The sequence below is a fragment of the Chelonia mydas genome, chromosome 4, assembly GCF_015237465.2.
Source record: "Chelonia mydas isolate rCheMyd1 chromosome 4, rCheMyd1.pri.v2, whole genome shotgun sequence".
Classification (NCBI taxonomy): Eukaryota; Metazoa; Chordata; order Testudines; family Cheloniidae; genus Chelonia; species Chelonia mydas.
In genome coordinates, this window is record NC_057852.1 from 13,267,859 (window position 1) to 13,293,452 (window position 25,594).

The 25,594-nt window shown below is 38.5% G+C and overlaps 1 protein-coding gene across 7 annotated transcripts in view; it reads left to right on the top strand.

Annotated features, from left to right (window-relative positions):
- ANKRD17 (ankyrin repeat domain 17) overlaps positions 1-25,594 on the top strand; it is a 130,016-nt gene that overhangs the window by 17,513 nt on the left and 86,909 nt on the right. Inside the window, exon 1 of one of the 7 annotated variants that reach the window (XM_037896676.2) lies at positions 16,785-16,992. The exons of 4 other annotated variants lie outside the window; for them this stretch is intronic. In XM_037896676.2, the coding sequence (XP_037752604.1) occupies positions 16,939-16,992 (54 nt within the window). In that variant the 5' untranslated portion in view covers positions 16,785-16,938. Of the gene's footprint in view, positions 1-16,784; positions 16,993-25,594 lie in introns of those variants that run through there. 2 more of the 7 variants (XM_043544597.1, XM_043544598.1) reach the window with 2 other exon arrangements.

Here is a 25,594-nt window from a genome sequence, read left to right on the forward strand (position 1 = left end):
CCGAGATTCATTCTTTACATAAAAGAATTTTTTCCTTTTTCACATAGTTTGACTGTATTAACACCCCCCCCCCCCCCCACCCCCCCGAGACACTATTTGCAGAACACTTGACAAAGTTCTCTTAATTGAGTCAAAGGAAGGATTTGGGGAGAGTTATTGGACAAGATACTTGTGCAGATTTTTAACAGGAACAGAAGTTTTATTTAGACATCTTGTGGTATGTGTGCTTTTACCATAGGTAGGAACTTCCTAGTAAATCTCTGATATCTAATATAACAAGTGTGTTTAAGGAAAAAAGATCTACAGGTTTTTTCCATTGACTTTTAGAATATTAGAATTCTAGGACTATTAAATTTCAAAATTTTTAAGTATTCTGATATTCTTTAATTCAGTGGTGGTCCTTAAGTATTTTCCTGCCAGCTGAAATGTTTCCCTTTTAGTCCCATTGGCAGTCTTGATTTTTCCCTCTGCTGCCAAAAAACATTTTTAAGTACCTAAACAAAGTTCTAACTTATTAAAGGAGATTTAAATATTATGGGTGGGATTTTCGAAAGTGCTTAGTGTTGGCTTGACTCTGTTCCAACTGATCAGTGGAAACAGAGTCAGGCTAAGTGTCGTCTTGATGACAAGCGTAATCATTTTTAAAATGCAAGTTGTACAAGATAATTAGTTCAATAAAAGCAGCAACTGAACAGTCATTTCTTCCTGCTAGTTGTTTTACTAATGTTGGAGTGTGTGGGACAGTTCTGAAAAGGTATGTAACAAATTGGAAACAGAGCTGCTGAAGTTTTTCTCAGAGCTGTTGAACTTTAGAGCTTCTTAAAGTGTCTCTTATATTTATAAAGAAGCTCTAAAATTTTAAATCAAAATGTTTATTGGGATAAGTAAATTGTTCAGTTCGAAAGTCACAACATTTTTTCAGTCTCATAACTACAAAGACCACATCCTCCTTATGCAATCAAAGCTGGCAGAGGAAGTGCAGTGGCAAAGGGATGAGGCAGCAGAAAAATTAGATCAGTGGTAACGTGTTCAATCCCGAAGAAAAGTCTGTTCACTGTGTGCCTGTCATGTCACTCCACTGAAATCACAATGGAGAATAGTTATAAGATACTCAAAAGTATTAACATGCTGCTTTCAAGCAAATGAAAAGAATGGTCTTATGGTTAAGGCCCTGGACTGGGACTTCAGCAAACTGGGTGTAATTTCCAGGTGTCCTTCAGATTCTGTGTGTGACCCTGAGCAAGTCACTTAATGTTTCTTACTTCCCCACATGTAAAATGAGAACAGTTATAATAACTTTCTCTCGAGTTGGATTGTAAATGCTTTGGAGCAGGGACTCTTTTGTTGTGCATGTATCGTTGCCTAGCACCACAGGTCCCTGATCTCGGCTAGGGTCTCAAAGTACTATCATAATACAAATAATACATACTAATAAGTGCGTGGGATTGAAGTATGTTCTAAAGGCATTTTTACTTATATTTAATAGTCCGCAGATACATGAACATATGCCCTCTGTCTGTTTCAGTCACCAACCAAAGTGATGATGGGCATAACTGTGTGCAGATATTCTTCTGAAGCAGCAACTGGATAAAAAAATTTCTTCAGCATGATAGCGGTAAATTTTTATAAGGGCCTCTTTCAGGCCTCCATTTGTGCATGTCCAAAACAGTTTACGCCTACATGTGATTGTTTTTGACAAGTGAAAAATTATTTGGGGGCACTCCTAAAACAGGCATCAGTGGGTACACGTTCATTAAAGTTATACTGGTACATACAGAAATTGTACCTGCACCCATTGGGTTCAGTGTCTATACATTTGTGAAGTGCAAACGTATATTCGCACAGACAAGGCAACACCTGGAAACAAGAGGTGGGTTCTTTAACAGAAATGAGAGAAATGTCTATTGTACTCCATAATTTTCATTAGGTCCTTCCTTATTCTGGAAATACGCAGCTTAATTCTGTCTCTGCAGACACTGTTTCACTATATTAATTTATGATCACAAAACCTGTTACCTAACAGTTCTGTTCTTCAGCAACTTTTAGTGGTTTCAGTAGGCAGAATGACTTTTTTTGCTTTTATAATTTTGATGAATAATATCCATGTTTATTTTTAAGATTTTAAATTTTTTTATCAAATTAAATTTAAACAGTTGCATGAAATTATGGGATTTGTTTTTTTTATTTTTATCGCTTTACATTTTCAAAGTTGCAGGAAATTCTGGGGGGCAGACAATAATTTATTTAATGAAAGTAGAAATTGAGATTCAAAAAGTTAAAACTATAACAGTTAAAACACAAATTGTGTTTTATGGATTATTATTGATGGAAATATTTTTAATCAGTTTGTGTGTGTACAGTAAAATCAACGTTTACTGATATTTTACTGTTAAGAATATAATCTCTCCAAGCCTACTTAAAAGCTAACGTATATAAATGCATTTTATAGTGTTTGTAATGCATGTTCTTGAATAACTCAACAATGTGTGAAGATACTGTAACATAAGAAAACAGATAATGTGCATGTATTATGTATAGCAACTTGACTCTAAATCTGAATGTATTGTTTTTAAACAGCCTGTCTCTTTTTACATTTAAAATCTGAATAAAGATAATTTACTAAAAGTTACAGCAAAGGTCCTCTTCCTTTGATGGTAATTGTGAATTGTTCTTAATAAAGAAACAGTCCCACAGTATGATGATCCTTCCAAAAATATTGAAATGCTTATCCACTTGAGTAATCTGAGTAGCATGTGCTCTAATATCTATCCTGTCTACAAAATGAGACATCTTTTATTACATATGTGCTGTTAAGTAAACTCTGTCTGCCTTTTGTTATCATAAGTAGTAAATATGTAGTACAGGCCCGGCATCTTTTATTTCAACACCTCAGAATTCTACCTTACTGGAATACAAGTAGCCTCTGTTAGGCTATACCTGTTTTGCTTGCTTCAATCGTAAAAGAAAAGTGAGAAGAGAAATTAAGTTCCACACTGCACAGTGTTACATTTTTTTTTTTTTTAAGGGAGCTTAAAAGCCAAAGCGTGAGTGGGTGATCTAGCCATAGGCTTTGTAGCTCTTTCAGAACATCCTTTTGAATGCATGAAAACATTGGAACTGCGATCTCAACCTAGAGCTTCGCTTCTTGTGTGTGACGATCAACCAAAAGTGGGAGATCTCCAAGTTTTAATTTTAGGTCCTGTCTCTGGTATTAAAAGAAAATAAAATTGAACATAATCCATCTCTTTAAAACCCAGCTATCAGAGGATTTCATACTCATAGAGTGTGTATTTGGGGGGGAGAGTGATATGGGACTGGAATTGCCAAGACTGGTGTTAAAAAGGGGTGTATGTTGAACTTCAAGAATCTTAACCTGGTGTTCAGTGCAATAATCAAGACTCAGGGTACTCTGGTAAACTGCACCTAACTTTTTTTTGTAAAGTTCCTAGATTCTGCTGTACTTTGGAAATTATTTCAGGCTGTCTACGAACTTTGGAAGTCAGTACTGCATAACGTTACCGTTATGATATCTTTACAACCATGAGGTCAAAATGTTTCCTTTAATGAAACCTCAGAGTCCGGAGCACATATCTGCAGCAGAGTGTGATTTCGGTGACAAAGTTGCTAGCCATAGAACAGTGGAGTACACAGTAATACTCGTTAGAAGCACTTACACAATGAGGCTTCTGTAGAAACATAAATTTACTTCCTCATAATACCATGTGATAAGTAGTGTTGCTATTTTTTTACAGATGGGGGAAAATGGAGACATGAAGTTAAATAACATCAAATTTGCTCAGCCACTGGGCAGAGCCTGGATTAGAATTTGAGCATTTGAAGCCTCTAATCTGATCAGTTAATTGGATCATGGTGGCTCTTAAGGTATGTCTACACTTACGGTGGCGTGTAGCCTGTAGACACCACACGTCCAGCTAGCATATGTATAAATTGGGGCATAGATGGTAAGGCGCTGCGTAGGTAAGTGGAGTAGAGACCCACCAGAATTTAAGGGTACATGGCTCTCTACATGCCCCAGGCAGTGCTTATCACATCTCCACTGCTGTTTTTAACAGTGTAGTGTCTCACCACAGTGAAAGGCTCTGGTGGTGGTGGTGGTGGCAGCAGCAGTGGGGAAAGGCTCTGGCAACTACTGTGATAGAGCCCTACCCTGTGGTTTCCCCATGCCAGAAGTAGCCTGAGTCAGGGGAGAAGTTCTCAGAGAGCAGAGGAAAAGCAGGTGCATTCACTGAGGAGAAACAATAAACTATTCTTTTGTAGTAGATTAGATTATTTTTTTGCCTTAAATACCATATTTTCCCCCACCCTGGGCACAAATTCATGCAAGCAAAAGCCACCCTTACATATTTTTTCTGAAGATATTATATCACTGAAGGGCAGGTCTACACTTAAAACGCTGTAGTTGAGTGAAGATGATGCTGTGCTGATGGGAGAGTTTCTCCCATCGATGTAGTTAATCCACCTCTGCAAGAGGCGGGAGCTACAGCAATGGGAGAAGTCCTCCTGTCGACATAGACTGTCTACACTGGGGGTTAGGTTGGTATAGCTGTGTTGGTCCACACCCCATAGCGACGTCTGATGTAAGTATATAGTGTAGACCTGGCCTCACTAAATGTGGTGTGTGCCTTTACCTTGCATATATTTCTCTGGGGTTTGCCTAAAGGAAGTTGTTATTGCAAGCTGATTGTGATAAATAGAAAATGGAGAAAAAAGAAGGTAAAATGTTATTAAGGGCATGTATCTTGAGACATTTGATTTGTACATTTATTTTATATAGATTGAAAACTCTTTGGGGGCAGTGGCTGTCTGTAAAGTGTAGCTTTGGGGCAGTTCTTCAGGGGTATGTTCTGTTTATTTTGCTTGTGCACTGAAAGGAACTGCCAATTTTGTAACCCCTCAGCAAGAGAGTGGTCCCTCATTTTTGTCCTTTGCTTTACTTTCATTAAGATAAAATACTGAGTAGTGCAGTTGATGTCAGAATATACTTTATAGAGTTACTTTATGGTAAAACCATAAGGTTGGTTGAGCTTATAAAAGCTTTACACGCAACTCAGCGGCATTTCTGTCTGTATGTAACGTAATAACTTTTTAAAGTTTGCCTGTGATATATTCAGAACTTTCAGGCAATGTTCGAGGAATCGGTGGCCAGAACCCATATGATTTTTGAGGAAAATTAGAAAGACAAAGGGGGGGAAGAGGAACGTGGAGCTGTTACCTGTTTAGCATAGTCACAGCTTCAAGTACCTCTGTAATTATCTATAGACTAGATTGGTTGTTGGTGCCCTTTAATGGCTTCCAGTATAACAGTACTTTTCATGTCATCTCTTCCCCTCTTCCAAATAAAGTTTTAACATGTTGATATCCTCAATGACTTATCTCTGACAGGGTAATGGTGGGGAGAGGAGGAGGAATGGGGCACGCATGCATACAGCTCCTGTCATGGAGGGGTGGTATTGGGCATCCTGGTATGATGGAAGCGGGTCACAGAGCTCCTGGCATGGAGGGAAGGTGGGAATAGGAAGGCGCACACAGTCTCTGGCATTGGAGGTGATTGGGGGAGTTCCATGGAATCTGTGGAATGGAGGGAGATTGGGAGAGTGGGGCACAGGGAATGGTGGAATGCAAGGAGCCCTTGGAGCGTGCAATAACCTCAGTCCGCTGAAGCTATGAAGTGAGTGAACCTCTAGTGTAAAATAAAACATTCAATTCTGAAGCATTTTTACCACTGTAAGGCCACCTTTCATGTTGCGGGTCCCTGATTCAGAAGACTTGGGAAGATTTAATGCCAAAGATTTTCAATTTGAACTAGTACACTCAACATAGATGTAAGAATTTATTCCATCCCAGGTAGAGCGGGATCTATTGAAATGAAATGCAAAGAGGATGTTCAGTTTGCCTTTGAATCCCTGTAAAAGGTATCGGACTGAGTTCCTTTGCCATGAGCATAAATGCTTTGTCAATGGATCCTAGTAAAAACAGTACCAAATACAGCAGGGCAAATTCAGACCTAGGGATAGATGCCTTATTATTATTTTTTTTTCAGCAGTTTGCATTTCTACATTTTTCTATGTGTAGTCCAATTTCTCTGTAGTGATATAGAGCTGTACTCTGGCTTTTGGCTACACTAGAATTATCATACAATACCTCAAAATAATGGATTCTTTTGTGTGGTTTTTTTCAATGTTGTAGACTTGGTTATTTAAGGATTTAAGAAACTGCTCTTCAGCGGAATAAAACTACCGGAATTCTGGATCTGATGCTCTTTGAAGGAAGATATTGAGTTTAGACTCAACATGTCTGGATGGCAGCCGGTATCAAGTGGAGTGCCCCAAGGGTCGGTCCTGGGGCCGATTTTGTTCGATATCTTCATAAATGATCTGGAGGATGGTGTGGATTGCACTCTCAGCAAATTTGCGGATGATACTAAACTAGGAGGAGTGGTAGATACGGTGGCAGGTAGGGATAGGATACAGAGGGACCTAGACAAATTGGAGGATTGGGCCAAAAAAAATCTGATGAGGTTCAACAAGGATAAGTGCAGGGTCCTGCACTTAGGACGGAAGAATCCAAAGCACCGCTACAGATTAGGGACCGAATGGCTAGGCAGCCGTTCTGCGGAAAAGGACCTAGGGGTGACAGTGGACGAGAAGCTGGATATGAGTCAACAGTGTGCCCTTGTTGCCAAGAAGGCCAATGGCATTTTGGGATGTATAAATAGGGGCATTGCCAGCAGATCAAGGGACGTGATTGTTCCCCTCTATTCGACACTGGTGAGGCCTCATCTGGAGTACTGTGTCCAGTTTTGGGCCCCACGCTACAAGAAGGATGTGGAAAAATTGGAGAGAGTCCAGCGAAGGGCAACAAAAATGATTAGGGGTCTGGAACACATGACTTATGAGGAGAGGCTGAGGGAACTGGGATTGTTTAGTCTGCAGAAGAGAAGAATGAGGGGGGATTTGATAGCTGCTTTCAGCTACCTGAGAGGTGGTTCCAAAGAGGATGGTTCTAGACTATTCTCAGTGGTAGATGATGACAGGACAAGGAGTAATGGTCTAAAGTTGCAGTGGGGGAGGTTTAGGTTGGATATTGGGGAAAAACTTTTTCACTAGGAGGGTGGTGAAACACTGGAATGCGTTACCTAGGGAGGTGGTAGAATCTCCTTCCTTAGAAGAGTTTAAGGTCAGGCTTGACAAAGCCCTGGCTGGGATGATTTAATTGGGGATTGGTCCTGCTTTGAGCAGGGGGTTGGACTAGATGACCTCCTGAGGTCCCTTCCAACCCTGATATTCTATGATTCTATGACTAAACTTAGGAGTCAGCTCAATATTTGGCTTTGGCTATAATTCTCAGAACAATGGGTTGGCAACAAGACAGTAGGATTTGTATTCTTATCTGCTGCAAAGCTATTTTTTCCACAGCCAAAGCATTCCAATAGAACATATCAACTAGCAAGAAGACAAGGAATGTTCTAACTTGTTAATTTTCAAGCTGTATTTTCAACTGAGGTCAATAGATGTACTGTTTCTTTCTTTGGAAGTCAAATACCTCATACTTTCTATAGAAATTGTGAAGGGTTGATAAAGGGCATTTTGCTAACTGTAACCGATCTCTGAAGGTGTGGTTAATACTCACTAAGGGAAAAATCATGGTAATCTTCTGCCACATTTTCTCCCTGTCTACTTTTGCTGTGGAATTTGATTAGCAGGAAACATTTAAAGGGTAGATTGCCAGTGTTTTCCTTGACAAGTGTAGATTAGCTGTTGTGAATTGTCAGGGAAAAGCATATTAGTAATCTATCAGCCCGTTATCAAGAGCCATGTTTAGAACATGGTTCCCATTACTTCCATTTTAAATTCCTCAAAAGACAAGACTGTTTTTATGTAAGAGAGCACACCTTTATAGACGTATTCATGTATTGTCAAAGAAGGGGCATACAACTGGACAAGAAAAAGTATATTAAGGAATACTGTTAGAGTAAATATTGAATATGACATGAATGAAAATCTCAGCATAAGTTTTGTGATTATTTAAAGTCCATACACAGCTTAGAATGAAACGGGTACATCTAGGTAATTTTAATTTCTACATTTTATTATTTTTCATTCTTGAGTTAGCCCATCTGAACAGGCTGTTTTGAAGGTCATTTCAATCCTTTTCATAGCGCTTTTCAAAATAAATGATTAGCTGAGCATTCAGAAGTTTGTTTCCATACAGACAAGAGGAGTGGGATGAAGTAAAGAGGAGGGGGCGAGACTGTGAGCACATACTAAATTATGAGTAGGGTATAGATAAGAGAGTGAGGAGGAAGTTAAAAGTAGCAGACATAGGTCGCTTAAAAAGTTAAGTTGATTTGTCTGGGAAAGTGCATTGGCGGCATTAAGATGTATTGATCACATGACTAGTGATCAAGTTACTGTGTGGTAAGATGAGAGCAATTGCTGTTTTGGTAAATTTATAGTTTTCCCCATGTCCTTGGTTTTTTGTCTGTGTGTGCACGTCCCAAAGGCACCCAAAATTTAGATAGATGTCAGTTGTTGTGATGTTTGTACCAGATTGAAATCTGAATAACCGGTGAAAGGAAAATTGACTCAGTTATTGTCACTAGCGTCAATAACAATAACCAGGTGAAAATAAAATGGTGGGGTGAAATGCAGACTGGGAGGTATCAAAGTCCCAGCTGTAATATGGAGAGACTCTGAAGGCCATCTTCTGGAATCCAGTCTTGTTGAGGTTGGAGGCAGTTGCTTTGCAGCACTTGGGGCTGGGTGATTTCATATTCCACCCAAGTAATGCTTGCGGGGGCTCTGTGTGATATGAATAATGATATTCTGTAGCACATAATTTACCCTTTGGTAAAGGTAAGGGAAATTTTCTGACTAATGTCTGCACATTTTATGGTAGAGCTAAAATATAAATAGTTTCCTTCCTGAACTTGCTCTTGACTAAGAATCTAGGTGGTTCTTTAAATATGTTCAAATGAACAGTTAGGTTTACTAACCTGAAATCCGTCCAAATTAATCTTATAAGTCCCTCCCACAGCATCACTTCATGTGTACAAAGCCACTAAGCCTGGACTGGGTGGGTTTCAAGAGATACAGGCTTCATTCTGGCTCTTGACTTGTTCTGACGTTTTTACTAGTGCTGTATACCCCCATAAAATGGAGCAGAATAAACTGTTGGCATCTAAGAAGGAAATGGTCTTTTTTTTTTAAAGTCATAAATCATCACACTCTACAACATCTTCAGTATGTGAAAATGTGTTTATCTGTCTTGTTACTGTTTGTAACCAGTACTGCTTGATCAGCTATGAATAGATGACATAATCTGCTGTCCAGTGTGCTTTTGTGGTATAAGAGTGGGAACTGTCTGATCAATTGCTAATAAAATTGCTTACTTTTCAGAGCCCCAGTATCTCTCTGCTTCAAGTACAAACCTAGCACTTCTGATAATGGAAGACTGAAGTAGAAACTAAACCTTTTTTGAAACAGTTGACCAGATACGTTTAATGCTCATGCCTCACCATATGGTCTTAACAGATAAAATTACAAACTACTGTTTCGTCCTTCCACCAGTTCAGTTTCCTGATGCCCAGTAATTTTCCATTCAGCTATATACTAACTTGTGTTTTCAGTTTTTGTTCAGACATTCTACTAAATTTGCTTCCTGACCCGCCTTCTCCAAATGCGCCTCCTTTCACCTGTCTCACTGAGAAATGTCATGAATATAGACTTTTTGAAGTGAATAGGATAGGCATGATTCAGATTGAGTGTGCATTTGTTTGCAGTTTCCTTATTTTATGGAGCTTAAGGTGTGACCCGCTTAGTGGCAAAAGGCTGATTTTTCTTAAAGAGTGGATAACAGCAGATGAGAGAACTGAATAAATACAATAGTAGAAATTATCCTTCATAGGTAAGGGGAAATACAGTAAGGCAACTTTCTATCAAGAGTGATCAAGATGTTTTGAAGAAGGAAATCTCATTGAACAGTTTTTTTACATTCTACTAATATTAGAACTGACTAGTTACAAAAATAACCATTAAATTTGGACTTAGAAATCAAGAATAAAAGTACTTAAGTTTACCTTTGCGGAATTAAGGTTCCTTTATTTCCTTCTCTATGCTTAATTAAAAGCAAGCGGCAAAGAGTGTGTAAGGTTTTTATAAAAACTAAATGAGTGAAAAGTAGAAGCAAGTTTTTAACTAGTCACTCATTTCTCGTGGTTCTGATAGAGGTTTTTGTTTTGTCTTTTGTTTTTTTGTTTGTCTTGGGAACAGAAGTGTGGAACAAAACTTGAGTGTTTTGCTCAGGGACACCATAAAATATTTAAGTGGATAGCCAGTTCTGCCAAACAAGATGTACAAAAATTAAAGAATTAGTGATTTTATTAAAAAAAGAAAAGGAGTACTTGTGGCACCTTAGAGACTAACCAATTTATTTGAGCATAAGCTTTCGTGAGCTACAGCTCACTTCATCGGATGCATAAAAGTGGAAAATGCAGTGAGGATGCTACTCTGAAACCAGTGATTTTATTTTCTCCTTTAACATAGGTGACTAGTGGATGATGTTTATCCCTATTGTGGGATAATTCAGTTTTTTCCTAAAGACGTAAGGCGTGGTTAGTGTTGCAAGTTTGAATTCTTCCTCTATAGACTTATGAATTAACTTAGTTGCTAGTTAAAGCTATGTTTAACCTGTATTAGTGTTTAAATAAAACTATGGCCTTTTAAGTGGCATTTGTGCACTATGAGTATTTTGAAATGAACCTGTACATTTTTGGAAATTATTTAACATGTTCATACCTTTGTACTGAAAATAGGTGGTAAGTAAAGGAGAAAACTTTCTAAAAAAAATGCAAATATATATATTAATGTGGATTTAAATCAATAATATGTAATTAAGTTCCAATCCTGCAAGCGAATCTGAAGTCAGTAGGATTTTGCTTGGGTCCAGAGATTTCTGTGTAGATCATCTTGCAAGATTGGCGCCTTAGACTATAAACCATTACGTTTTTGTAAACCTTTGCAGTTCACTTAAAGATGGAAAATAATGAATCTTGCTTCTTCCCAAGCATAAGGACTAGCATACAAATCAAGAGGTGGGGGAGGAATCAGGACTTTCTTTAATAAGCAAGGAAATAGAATGCTAGTCATTGTCTGTTTTTAATGAGCAGTTGGCTACTAAGAAACTACAAGACTTTGGCTAATTCCAGTTTTAGGCTTTTTGTGTTTGAATTTTATACAAATTTTGAAATTATTTTTGGCTGTAACTACAAATCGATGTTTTTCTTTACCATGCATTTCTAACATAGCTAAAAACCAAAGCTTTCCTTCAACCTGAGTAATATTTGCTTGTTTTAGATTACAGCATAGCTTTCGATTTTGAAGCAGGATATGGACAGAGATCTGAAATAACTGGAACACTGTATTCTTCCTTGAAATACCCTAAGAATAAATAGGGACTGGAACTTGTTGAATCCAGGTGCATTCTGTACACAAAACGCTTCTGAAGTGGTGGTGGTGAGGTAGCTTAGAAACAAGGGAACTGAAAACAATTTGGTTAAAATCTAAAACTTTTATGGGTAATTGAATCAACTAGCAAATATATGGAAAACTAATTAGTGAACTATATATCTAGTATGTGATAAATAGAGTAATGAAACATTAGGGGGTAGAGAATTTCAATTCCAAGCTAAGAAATTAAAGGATTTTTGTTTTTTTTTAAAATTATGATCAGTGCCCTGTGGATAATGGGTTTGTGGCCACATTGTCTACTTTTTGAACAAGTTATTGAATAATTTTACTTCAAATTCTAAAATGTTGTTTGAAAAATCCCTAAGCCATAAGATTGTGAAGTCCACCTTCAGAATCAGAGTTTATGAACCATGTGTAAACTGTTGTGAAAAAGTCTGTCTGAATCTGGAGATCTCACTGCTACTGTTACAGGATAAGTGTTAGCTCCTCTCGTTCATCTGAGCTTGGTGTCTCTGAAGACTACTGATATTTAAAGTGCAGTTCTCGTAAGTGATTAAGAAGGTGCCATTTTTATATAAGCAACAGATCTGTGTTTTAGAATCCTTTCTACTTCTCTCTGGCAAAAATAAGTTTTACAGGTTTTCTTCCTGTTAGTTCTTCAGAGCCAGCATAGCTGGGTCTGTTCCTGTTCATGCAGCATCATTGGAATTGTTTAGAATTCCAGTTATTTACAGCAATAAAAACGGGGATTGACAGATTCCACTTCCTGGTTTTAAGTGTTAACATTTTAAAAACAGTAGATTTTAGCAGACACATCAATATAATGTGCTTATCCATCATGGAATATCAAGACACATATGGGGTACGGAACAGTAGGGTACCTAGTGGACAATGAAATGTTTATGGTGGCCCTTCCACAAAACATTTATTTCTGTCCCATCCACAAAGCGTGGAGTAATGGGAGGCGATGTATCTTTTCTCTGATGTCTAAAGCCTCCCATGCTTTCCTGGGTTCCAAAAGCTGCAGCTGTCAAAACTTCCTGGTTTTCCTGTGACGTCTACAATGCAGTCTTTTGTCTGTCACGAGACCACAAGTTTTTGTATTGATATACATTTGGAGCAATGTAAATTGAATCAGCTATCAAACTATACAGTGTCTTATGTACTAACTTTCATATTTAGTTCAGTTAAAAATATTACCTAAATAAGCCTCAGTTTCCAGTTTTCTGTAATGGAGGGTCACAAAGTCTTTTATAATAGCAGCGCCCAGAAGTCCAGAGCTGGATTGGGTCGCCGCTGTGCTCTATGCTGCACAAGTACATGGGTCTGGCCACAGATATTGGGTCCTCGGGTGTATGTGGGTCCAGGGTGCTTGGGTGTATGTGGATTTTGATCAGAATTGGGTCTTCCCTTCTGTGCTCACAAAAGGAAGTGATGATACAGGGACGCAGCTTGCAGGGACTTGAAGGGGGGGAAGCAAAGAACATTGAAGAACCAGAGATCCAAGCCCTCTACACTTTAGGGACTTAATGTGTAAAATTAATGTTGTTTGTAAAGTGGCTGTGGCTATGGTAGCCTCAAGAAAGTTACGGAGGCTTTCTGACTGATTGCAGTTTATCCTTTGCATACATCCCAGGACGAGTGGGCATCTTTGTCCCTCTCTGACTCCTTGTTCTTGTCCATTTAAAATGTTACTAAATGAGGGACTACCTAGAGAGAGATGGACAGGGCTAAGAGGTGGTGAGGAAGGTCCTTGTTACATAGCATAGTTTTAACAAACTGCATGAGAGTGACTTTGACTAGTATTCAATTATTGCTAATACTATAAGAGGGATTCAATTTTATGTATTTGGGTTCTGCACAAAGGGGTCGTATCAAGTTGCTTTGTAACAAAACATATTTTTATAAGATGCTTGAACATTCTAAACCAACTGATGGTGTGATCACACAGACTTGTTACAATTCTACTGAAATACTGTGCGTTTAAAGCTGCCCTAAAACAATATTTTGCAGTAAAACTTGTTTGTGGAAAATGAAACTTGGTGTGTTTCATGTTTCATGATGGTTTTACTTAATGATGTAATAAAGTAAGGCTATATGGAAGAAAGTGAAAGATGGCATATGGTCAGGTTTTTTTTTTTTTTTTTTTTAAATGAGGATACTGTTCTATAGAATATTGGCATGGACTACAGTTGCAGTCTGGGTGACTTTGAAATGAGCAGTTTTAGCAAAACCTTTGCACTTAGTGTATTTGTGGTATTAGTATAAATTTGAATTAACCATTAAAATCTACACCCCATGTCCTCACCACTTGAATTTTGTAGATTGTCCATCACAGACATGTGCAGGGGAATGTTTACGTAAAGTCTGTATTCTGCAGAGCACTAAAGGTGATCTGCACGTTATCTTACAGAATTCCTGTTTTTCTCCTTTTACAGGGATATTACTATCAGTGATCTTTCAGGGGATGACTTCAGACTCTGACTCTTGCTTCCCCTTTGCTTGGGAAAATGAGAGTTTTTTTTTTTCTTTTTTCAAGGAAGCCTGGTCTGTAAGGACAGATAATATAGGGCTGGTGTGTTTTACAGGGAATACTGTGTGAAATTGAAAATGGTTTTCCTAATAATGTAATTCACTTTTTTCTACTTCATGAAAATTTGTACAGTGTATTGGGATAGCATGTGTCTGATTTTCAGGGGAAGCTGTTTGTTGGCCATCTTGGAGTGAGGTTTAGGTGTTCATCAGTTCTGCTTAAGGTGTCCAGGAGACCACGCAGGCAGAAGCCCATTCTGGAATCTTTGAAAAAAAGTAGTATGCCAGGTTGGGTGCTCTGGCTCTCCACTTAAGGCACTGTCTTGGATCTAATCTCCAGAATGCACACATAAAAGAAACCTAAATGCCAGAGGCAGCTGACAGTCCCAAAAGTCTTGACTTAAGCTCAGTATTCCTCAATTACATCATAGAATTTTTACTATAATGATTGTGATGACAACAGCTCTCCAGAGGGAGGGATGGGCTGTGATACATAGACATCTGGTTATTTTGAATAAACTACTGCAAAGTCAGCAGTTTACAGCCTCTTCCAAATTTCTGATTTATGTGGACTGATAATGAGCTTTCTGTCCTTGTCACAATTCTACACACATGATGCAGTTTAGTTCATTTAATAGGAAGTGCTTGTGACCCAATAAAAGGATTATTAACAGGAAAGAATTCCATAGAGAATAGCTTTTCCCTAGTGCTTCCAGAGGACAAACATAAACAGAGGTTGAATTATTTACCAAAAACCCTATAGTGAAAAATACCTGCATCCCCAGAGTCTGACAGCCATATCCCCTATGATTTAAAGGAATAAAACAGTGGTGTATTGTTTTTGTGTACTGTATTTTAATTTGACATTAATGAACTTCCTATTCTTTTTTGAATAGCAGAAAAGATAATTTAATATATTTGACAAATTTCGCTAGAGTTAATCTAATTGTTGGATGTTTAACTAACTGAACAGCTGGGAGAATACAAGTGTTCATCGAATAAGTTATTTGATGAGTAGCAGTAAAATTCCTCAAGTAATATAGGTTTCAGAGTAGCAGCCGTGTTAGTCTGTATTCACAAAAAGAAAAGGAGTACTTGTGGCACCTTAGAGACTAAGAAATTTATTTGAGCATAAGCTTTCGTGAGCTACACTCACTTCGAACATGAAACAATGGGTGTTACCATATACACTGTAACGAGAGTGATCACTTAAGGTGAGCTAAATATAGTTGCACAATACGATTTGACCAGTCCTACTTCATTTACTTTGTTCTACCTTTCCTTTCCCATTTTTACTCCACTGTTTCTGCCTTACATCTCCGCAGTTTGATTTTTTTTCACCACTTCCCTTCTGCCCTCCTCCAAACAAACGCTCTGCTTAACTTCCTTTCCAACGTATCCCATCAGTCTCTTGCCCATTTATCTCCACACACCCATACATAGCTCTGGAAATTACCCAACACCTATAAGGCAGAAGATAGACATACTAACTTTGAGATAAAAGAAAAGGAGTACTTGTGGCACCTTAGAGACTAACCAATTTATTTGAGCATAAGCTTTCGTGAGCTACAGCTCACTTCATCGGATGCATACTTTGAGATGGAGTTCTTGCTGTATTGTGGTTGAAGGGCCCTAGAGCTGTTTTCCAGATCTCCATGAGAAGCAGTGAAACTGATAAGAATCAAATCACTGGTGGTGTGATAATTCAAAAATGAACGCTGGAGGAATTTTCAACATTCCTCCCCACTACACAGCAGGCAGAAAGCTGAGTAGAGGAGTGCATAACCCACCCCCCCACACCCCACACACCCCATTGCAGCAGCTAGGAGATTATAGGATGTGTAGTGGTTCTCTAGTCTGTCGAAGTCAGTGGGGGAAAGAATTTTTTTTTTTCTTCCAGGAGGCAGAGAGGGTTGAGCAGGGAGAGGAGTTTTAAATAGACATCTAGTAGCCAGAAACAGATACAAAAGATAGAGTCCACAAAGAAAGATCCAAGAGATAGCACCCTACTGAAAACCTAGCAGCTGGAAATAGTGGTTTTTGGTTCCTTATATGGTCATTTCCTCTGCTGGATCTGTATCTAGTGTTGAGACTACAGAAAACTTTATTCAGTTTTTAGAATAAAGTGTTTATAGGTTTAGATTAGAGAATTTTTAGCAGGAGAAACTTGCAAGCAGCCCCATCTCTTGGAAATTTTGAAAGCAGAGAAGAAGCTGATCTATAGGAAAAAATACTGAATTCTGAGCCATGCTTGGGAAATGAATTTAAAAATTCTGTTCAGACAAAAACAAGAATGAAAATCAGTCTATTGAATTTTTGCTCAGAAGTGCTCCTACAAAGGTCAGAAAGTAGGAAAACTTTAAACTCCTAATACATGGAATACAAATCAGAGTGATTGCTTGCTTGTTCAATACTTTACTGACGATTCATTCTAATTTGATTATGTTGGGATTGCCTGAGCCTGGCATTAATGTCTCAGTAAGCTGCACTGATGCAGGATATACTCTATAAACTTTTGCTCCAGATAAATTTCTGCACCACAAAACTGCAATCCCTTAGGTTCAGTTAATTTAGGAAAGCTGACGGGTTGGATTTCCTCTATAAAAACGTTGAATTCATCTGAAACATAAATGCCGTCAAGATAGCATTGTAAAGTAAGGTGGCTTGCTTGCTTACTTTGATTAGGTTATTTATCTGAAGTGTACTTCCAGAAGAGGGCTGCTGTGACTTTAAACAGCATATTCATTGAGTCACCCCTGCTCAGTTGGTAGGTGCCTGGTTTGCAAGCAGCAAAGCCTCTTTCAGGCATGTAATATAGAACATTCCATTTCCTGTTCCCTTGCTGACACAGAGGAGTGTTCCTGCTGGCAGTGATCTAATCATAGTGCAGTAAGAAACATGGCAGTTTGATTAAAACATGGTGGAGACAGAGGCTGAGATGGAAGCATATGTTCTAGAAGACATCCTTGAGGTAGGAGTTGATTTACAAATTGCAATGAAATTGAAAGCCAGAAGAAAGAAATCTATCTACGGGAATATGCTTACGAATTACTCAGTTGAGGGAGGCGGGGAAGAGAAGTTATGCATTTAAGCAAGGCACACAGTCCTTGTTCTGTGAGATGTGCGCTTGGATGGCTACTAAATTAGCTGAGAATTAGTGTGTCATTTGTTTGATTATAAATTGTGAGTGGGGGGTGTATGGTAGAGAGGAATAAAAGAAAGAACCTCAGACTTCATAAAACGTCTGTGTGCTTGTGACCTTTAGATTAACTCATTGAAAGGTGGGGTCTGCAAAGCAGCTTGCAAAGGCTTTAGTATCCTATGTCTTACACAATTCATTTACATAAAGGCCTGAAAGTGCTTATATTTTGCTGGTTAAAGAAGCTGCTTGTTTTGTTTGTATCTATTATAAATTATTAAGTGATGGGAATTGCTAAATTGCTATATATACTTTGGTCCTGATTGGAAATAGTTAAATAGCTAAATACAATCCTTTTTTCATTTTTAAAGAGATTCAGGATATTTATAAATATCCTGAAATGCTAAATGTTGGTGATTTCCATGTCAGAGTATGAAATATATATTTTGATATTTTACTGTTTTAAAGGATCAGAATTGTTAATCTGATTCATTCTTTCTTTGTGTATCTCTAAAGAGAAACTATATTTGTTTTTATCTGTTACTGATAAATACTGATTTCATAAATGTTTCAGTTGAATTTTATGCACTCTAAAAATAAAGGGAAGAAATAACCATTTCTGGTTTAACTGGTCTATGTTAGAATACGATATTGAGTTATAGCAGATTTTTAAATACGTTAGATTTGCAGATCTGTTTTGTAGGCTAATAAGTCCAAGTATGTGATTGATTATTTTCTCTTTAACATGTGCGGTACTGGTGTTGAGAATTCTCAATTACTATAATGCTGCTGTGGGAGGAGCTGGGGAAAAGAGGGAGGAGAGAGGCCTCCTGCGCATTATAAAGTGCTGCATGATCAATGAGCATTTTCTGGAGCCCTTGTGTGTGCTTGGAGCTGACATTGCAGTAAGATTCTTATAGCTTCTAGCTGTTCTGCAGAATGAAAACTGATTGTGCTGTGATTCTTTTACTTCATTATTTCAATCCACTCTTGAATTCAGTATGCAATTTCAGTTTGATTTCTATTACTGCTTTCTCTCTCCACCTTTGAAAATATTTGTGGCCTTGTTCTATGTGACTTTCTTTATAAAGAACTAGATTCTGTTTCATTAAATACATGACAACTCCCCTTTCTAGCTGTATCTCCAAAATACTAATTAAATCTTGCTAGCAATACCCATGTGTTAGCTGAAAGCAACGCGGCTCCTATATTTGCTTTTACATTTAGTTTAAGCTTGATATTTTAAGCAATATATTCATTGGTAATTTGTGGAATATGAAAGTGAGTAGGAATAATAGTTCATATTAATCTTTTTTTGTTTCCCTAATTCCAGTTTCGCAAGCAATTCAGTAATTCCAGTTTTGTAAGCAAAAATGCATTAAAATAGCTTTTTATCATTACTCTGTATATTTTCAAAAGTTCAATGCACTCAAGATTTCTATCAATAATGTACATTTTCTAAATAGTTGGACCTTTGGGGGGTGGTCATTTTTGGCTTAAAAGGTTTTCAATTTATGTTCATGAAAACGTTTGATTCAATGTTTAAACGAGTTCTGGAAATTATAATTTCCCTTGTTCCCAGACTATACACACATCTCCATAATAATTTTAATGGATCGTAAATTCAAATGGAAAGATATCAGGACTCATGCATTTCCTGGACAACTGATAGATTGAAAGGGGTTAACTTCTTTTTCCTATTATGTATAAAATATTTTTGCTTAAAATGTGTCGTTTGCTTTCTTTGTTAGAGGTAGGGAGAATGAATGTGTGAACTATAACGTGCCTGATCAAACACATTATGTCCCCTATGTCTTCTCAATAATTAAGCTAAATATTTAAGTGCATGTGCCTCATGTGAACCAAAGAGGAAAATATATCCATATGCATTAAAGATTAAGTGGATTACTAAGAGGTATTTAAATAAAAATCAAAACTGTGCTGTATCCATAGAGTAAAATGTTGAAATTATACACGTTTTAGATGAGTGTATCAAGTTGTTTACCTTGCATAAATTCATTGTGCCCCTCTTTTTGGTAATGAAACAAATCCTGTTGATATGCTTTGACCCAGTTTCTCACTGACTTCTTTTATCAGCTATGGTGAGCTTAAATAATAACGCTTCAAAGTTACTGTGTTTGTCCAGAATTGGCTGTGTATAGATACTTTTAAACTTTATACTGAGTTTGTAATAGTTAGTTTGGAAATGCTAAGTCAATATGAAATGCATTTACAGTAAATGCTTTTTTATAAATTTTAAATATTTTTCTGGTGCTCATTCTTTACTCAAGTTCAACAAACTAAAAATCATTCACTCATTAATGAACCTCACTGTATGAATTCAGGAATTAGATTGGCTATGCGTAATCTTCTTTTTATATTTTTATTTGAACTATAAGATGGTACTAAAAAAAATTTTAAGACTCATTTTAGTTCTAGGAGAAATTGGACTTTTTTATATTTAACAATCATTTTCTTTAGTAGCAAGTATGAGACTCTACATCTTTGAAAGTATAGAATTTCAGTTCCGGGGGAGAACTGATTTCTACCTCTGTTCTCATAAAATGTGATTTATGTAAGAATTTGTTATTGAAGCTTTCCTATTTTTAAAGAATCATTTACTGCAGGAGAAATCTGAAATTTTACTTATTTGTTCATACATGATACGGAGTTGAAAAATTAAAAGATCCTACTAGGTTTGGGTGCGTAACAGTCCTTGGGCGAAAGTTTGCCTGACATAAACTTAGTGCTATCCCATTGAAATCATTGAGGTTACATGGGGATAAATCAGGGCAGAATTTGCACTTTGGACTTCCCTACATGTCAAATGTCTAAGGATCCATACTTTGTGAAATTTCAGTCCCATGATAAATATGCTGCTTTCTCAAACTCTTAATATTAATTATTAAGGATGATGGGAATTTTCAGATTTGACATATTTTAAAACATGAATCTAGTGCTTGTTTTTCGTAACTTATTACTAGGGCTGGCGATTAATCGCAGTTAACTCACACGATTAACTCAAAAAAAGTAATCGCGATTAATTGCAGTTTTAATCTCACTGTTAACTAATAGAATTTGAATTGAAATTTATTTAATATTTTGGATGTTTTTGTACATTTTCATATATATTGTATTCTGTATTGTAATTCAAAGTGTATATTATTTTAATTACAAATATTTGCACTGTAAAAATGATAAAAGAAATAGTATTTTTCAATTGACCTCATAGAAGTGCTGTAGTGCAATCTCTGTCATGAAAGCGCAACTTGCAAAATAAATTTTTTTTTTGTTCGTTACATAACTGCACTCAAAACCAAAACAATGTAAAACTTCAGCGCCTACTACTTCAGTCCTACTTCTTGTTCAGCCAATCACTCAGACAGACAAATTTGTTCATATTTATAGGAGATAATGCTGCCCTCTTCTTATTTACAGTGTCACCAGAAAGTGAGAACAGGCAGTTGCATGGCACATTTGTAGCCGGCGTTGCAAGGTATTTACGTTCCAGATATATGCTAAACATTCATATGCCCCTTTATGCTTTGGACATCATTCCATAGGACATGCTTCCATGCTGATGATGCTTGTTAAAAAAAATTGTGTGTTAATTAAATTCGTGACTGAACTCCTTGGGGGAGAATAGTATGTCTCCTGCTCAGTTTTACCCACATTCTGCCATATGTTTCATGTTATAGCAGCCTTGGATGATGACCCAGGACATGTTCTTCATTTTAAGAACACTTTCACTGCAGATTTGACAAAATGCAAAGAAGATACCAATGTGAGATTTCCAAAGATAGCACTGGACCCAAGGTTTAAGAATCTGAAATGCCATTCAAAATCTGAGAGGGACAAGATGTGGAGCATGCTTTCAGAAGTCTTAAGAGTAACACTCCAATGCAGAAACTATAGAACCTGAACCACCAAAAAAGAAAAGGAACCGTCTGTTGGTGGCATCTGACTCAGATAATGAAAATGAACATGCATTGGTCTTCTCTGCTTTGGATGGTTATCGAGCAGAACCAGTCATCAGTATGGACACATGTCCTTTGGAATGGTGGTTGAAGCATGAAGGAACATATGAATCTTTAGCGCATCTGGCATGTAAATATCTTGCGAAGCCGGCTACAACTGTGCCCTGTGAATGCCTGTTATCACTTTCAGATGACATTGTAAACAAGAAGCGGGCAGCATTATCTCCTGCAAATGTAAACAAACTTGTTTGTCTGAGCGATTGGCTGAACAAGAATCCTAGAATATCAGGGTTGGAAGGGACCTCAGGAGGTCATCTAGTCCAACCCCCTGCTCAAAGCAGGACCAATCCCCAATTTTTGCCCCAGAGCCCTAAATGGCCCCCTCAAGGATTGAACTCTCAACCTTGGGTTTAGCAGGCCAATGCTCAAACCACTGAGCTGTCCCTCCCCCCCCCCAAGAGGTAGGACTGAGTGGACTTGCAGGCTCTAAAATTTTACATTGTTTTATTTTTTAATGCAGGTTGTGGTTTGTTGGTTTTTTTTAAACATAATTCTACATTTGTAAGTTCAACTTTCATGATAGAGATTGCACTACAGTACTTTTATTAGGTGAATTGAAATATACTATTTTGTGTTTTTACAGTGCAAATACTTGTAATAAAAAATAAATATAAAGTGAGCACTGTACACGTTGTATTCTGTGTTGTAATTGAAATCAATATATTTGAAAATGTAGAAAGCATCCAAAATATTTAAGTAAATGGTATTGTTTAACAGTGCAATTAATCGCAATTAATTTTCTTAATCGCTTGACAGCCCTACTTATTACTAATCAGCACTTGAAAGTCTGTGTTTAAACGGGTTCTATCAGATATTGCAGTGGCCTTTGTGGCACTTATTTCGGGCAATAAACTGATGTCAAGAGTCAGGGTAAGGGCCTCATAGTAGCATTGAATGGGTTGTTTGGGGGAGTGGGGAGGGCAGCACTTTTTGTCCTAAACCGCATAGGTAATGATAGTAAATGAAGTACTGACCAACTAAATCTTAGTATGCATTTCAAGCCTTGTTCCTTTGTGAAAGGCCCCTTGAATATATTGATTAAAGAAGCTTGTGGTATGTGAAGTCTCTGTTCCTTGTTTTTTTGTGCTTTTGTCTGCTCATTTCTCTAAATTGTTTATGGGGAAGGTTGTTTCAGATAGAATCCTGATGAACATTCTCTCCTCTTCCCCCCTCTCCCCCCCGGTGGTTGAATGAAGCTCTTGTAACCAACTGGGATTTAAATTTCAGCTGCAATAATTTGGATATGCTGTGCTGAAGTGAATATTTTGGTATCATGCTTTTCTTTAAAGGTACCATACTCACAGGGTTCTTACAGTGGGATCTTGTGCTCCCGGGCTAAGACAGGGGCCCTGTCCCAACTGGGCGGCCACGAGCTGGTAGAGAGAATCTCAGGTAGCAATATCTTCAAAGAAGCAAAATAGTAGGTAATTTATTTTCCCTCACAGCTATAGGAACACTTTTATGCAGGATAACTATAATTTTAGTCTAACATGTGGATGTGCTGCAACCTTGGATATATAGTTTCTTAGATCTGAGGCCAGGTCTACCTACAAACTTTTGCCATTAGAGTGATGTTTGTTAGGAATGTACAAAAAAATTACCCCCTGACCTGACATAGCTATGTCAGCAAAAAATCCTGGGTAGACCTATTTTATGCTGACAAAATGACACTTTGCCAATATAGCTAAATCATTCAGGGAGATGGTTTAAGTATGCAGGCAAAAGAATTCTTGCTGGTATACATTGTCCTTCTGCTAGTGGGCTTTGCTGGTATAGCAATACTGGAAAAGCCTTTTTAGTATAGACTAGCCCCAAACTGCAACAAGCCCAGTGTCCTTTCTGGCAGCAAGGAAGAGATGATTTAGAAAGCCATTATAGGAAGAATGATCTTGTGGTCGATACTGGTCTGAGACTTTGGAGACTTGGGTTCTCTTCCGGACTAGGATTCAGACTTTCTAAATCACTTTCAGTCTGAGCAACTTGATCATATTTTCAAAAACAGGTGCCTGAAGCTTGGCTCCTGTATCTCTATGTAGGCACCTACCAAAAGCCCTGTTTTTGAAAAGCAGTTTCCATTGACTATAGGTAGTGCTAAGTTCAACGCTCTTGAAAATCAGGTCACTGGTTTAGGCCTTCTCTAAACACAGATGTTCACCGGTTCAACTGAATTAAATTGAGCTGGGCGAAGTGCAACTTTTTATGTGTAGACACTCTTATTTTGATTTAAGTGCCTTGGACCTTGTCCACACAGGATTTGCACAGGTTTAACTAAATTGCTTTAGCCAGCGGAAGCTCCTGTGTGGACTGCTGTTTTGGTGGCTTATTTCACTTTTGCATAAACGTTGGCTTGAGCTGAACCATCACAAACCACTTCTTCAAGTGTTGGTCCCTGTGTGTATTCCAGTGTGGGGTAGGCCTGCACTCCATGTGCTTGAGACTCAAAGATTCTTGTTAGGAGCGTCCGTTTGGTCTGTGCTTTTGCTCTTTCGCTTCTTATGCTTTGAACCGAGGCTATAAAGGATAGTTTGGACCAGCCACCTTTCCAGTTCCTTCTTACTTCCATGTGGTCTGACATGGAACTCTCCAGTGTCCTCAGAGCTCTTCTTTAGACTTCCTCTGTGCATAGTTAAAAGTAGTTTATTAGATAGTTTTGGGTGTTTTAGTTTAGACAGTAAACAACTAGGGAGTCCTTCCCCGCCCTCTTCTGGGGTTACTTTATTTTTGTATTAACAGTTTGTAGCATCCTATTTCCCTTTTGTTTTCTTCCTTTCCCTTCTTCTACTCTCAAATGAGCAGATCCTTTTCCAGAACCTCTTTTTAGAGTTCTTTGGGTTTTATTCTTTTTAAAAACTTTTTCCTATTAAATATCAGCCCTGATATCAGCCCTCCACATCTTGTCCCTCTCAGATTTTGGATGGCATTTGTTCTTTCTCTGTGCAGTTCCTATATGTAATGTCAGAACAGTTTCTTTTCCTAATTATGGCAAATACTCTAGTATGGATTGAAGGGGTGGGCCATAGTCATGACCAATCCCTGCCCTCAAATTATTCAGTATTTGAAGTTAATAGGGCTCTTAAGTTTTGTGTAGAATCTCTGGGATTTATTCAAAGGCCAGAAGGGACCATTGTGATCATCTAGTCGAGAGGTGGTCAAACTACGACCCGCAGGCCACATCTGGCCTGCGGGACCGTCCTGCTCGGTCCCTGAGCTCCTGGCCGGGGAGGCTAGCCCCTCCCCTGCAGTAATGCCACCGTATGGGCAGCGCTCTGGCCCGCTGCTCCTACCGGGCAGCGCAGCTGGCTCCGGCCGGGCAGCGTGCTCCTGCTGCTCCGAGAAGCATGGTGAGGGGGCGCGGGGTCCCGGGGGGCAGTCAGGGAGCAGAGGGCGGTTGGATGGGGCAGAGGTTCTGGCGGGGCAATCAGGGGACAGGGAGCAGGGGGGGTTGGATAAGGGGTTGGGGTCCTGGGGGGCCTGTCAGGGGGGGATAGGGGTCGGGGCAGTCAGGGAGCAGGGGGGGTTGGCTAGGGGGTGGGGCCCCAGGGGGCGCTTAGGGGCAGGGGTCCCGGGAGGGGCCGGTCAGGGGACAAGGAGCGGGGGGGGTTGGATGGGTTGAGGGTTCTGAGGGGGGCAGTCAGGGGCCGGGAAGTGGGATGGGGCGGATAGGGGGCACAGCCTTCCCTACCTGGCCCTCTACAGTTTTGCAACCCCAATGTGGCCCTCGGGCCAAAAAGTTTGCCCACCCCTGATCTAGTCTGACCTCCCATGTAACACAGGTCGTAACGTCCTCCAAATTTTGTTGTTTAGAAATCCTCACATTTTAAATAGCACTCTTGTCTCCAACTTCCATTTTACCCAGCAACTTAATTTGATACAATGTTTACATAATGATATTAGAATATATTGACTGATGTTTGTAAAGCACTTTGAACATATGAAGAGCTGTGCATTTAGCACTATACAATGACATTAATAAGTTGGTTGTCAGCTGAGACCGAAGTAGAAATGGACTTTATATCCTAATGCACAGTCAAGCTAAGGCTGGATACATTGCATGTATCTCATTTTATTTCGAATTAAAGTGACGATTGCATAAATAATTGTCATCCAGTGGCCAAGGCATGCTATAATGTTCCTTTGGTTAAAGTAAGGAAGAAATGGTCTCGCTCATGTAACAGCTACAGTGCTATGTTGTTGTGCAGGTACAACTTTCAACTATTTGGTAGTGGTATGATTTATGAAAACAAGTATAGCCTCTTTTCCTTCCCGTATGAGAATAAGCTATACTGGTAAAAACACTTTATCAGGGTAACTTTGCCAACCCTAGGAGGATTGTACTACTTTAACTACACTTGAGGACATGTCTACACTAGAGAGCTTACAAGCGGCACTACTGTACC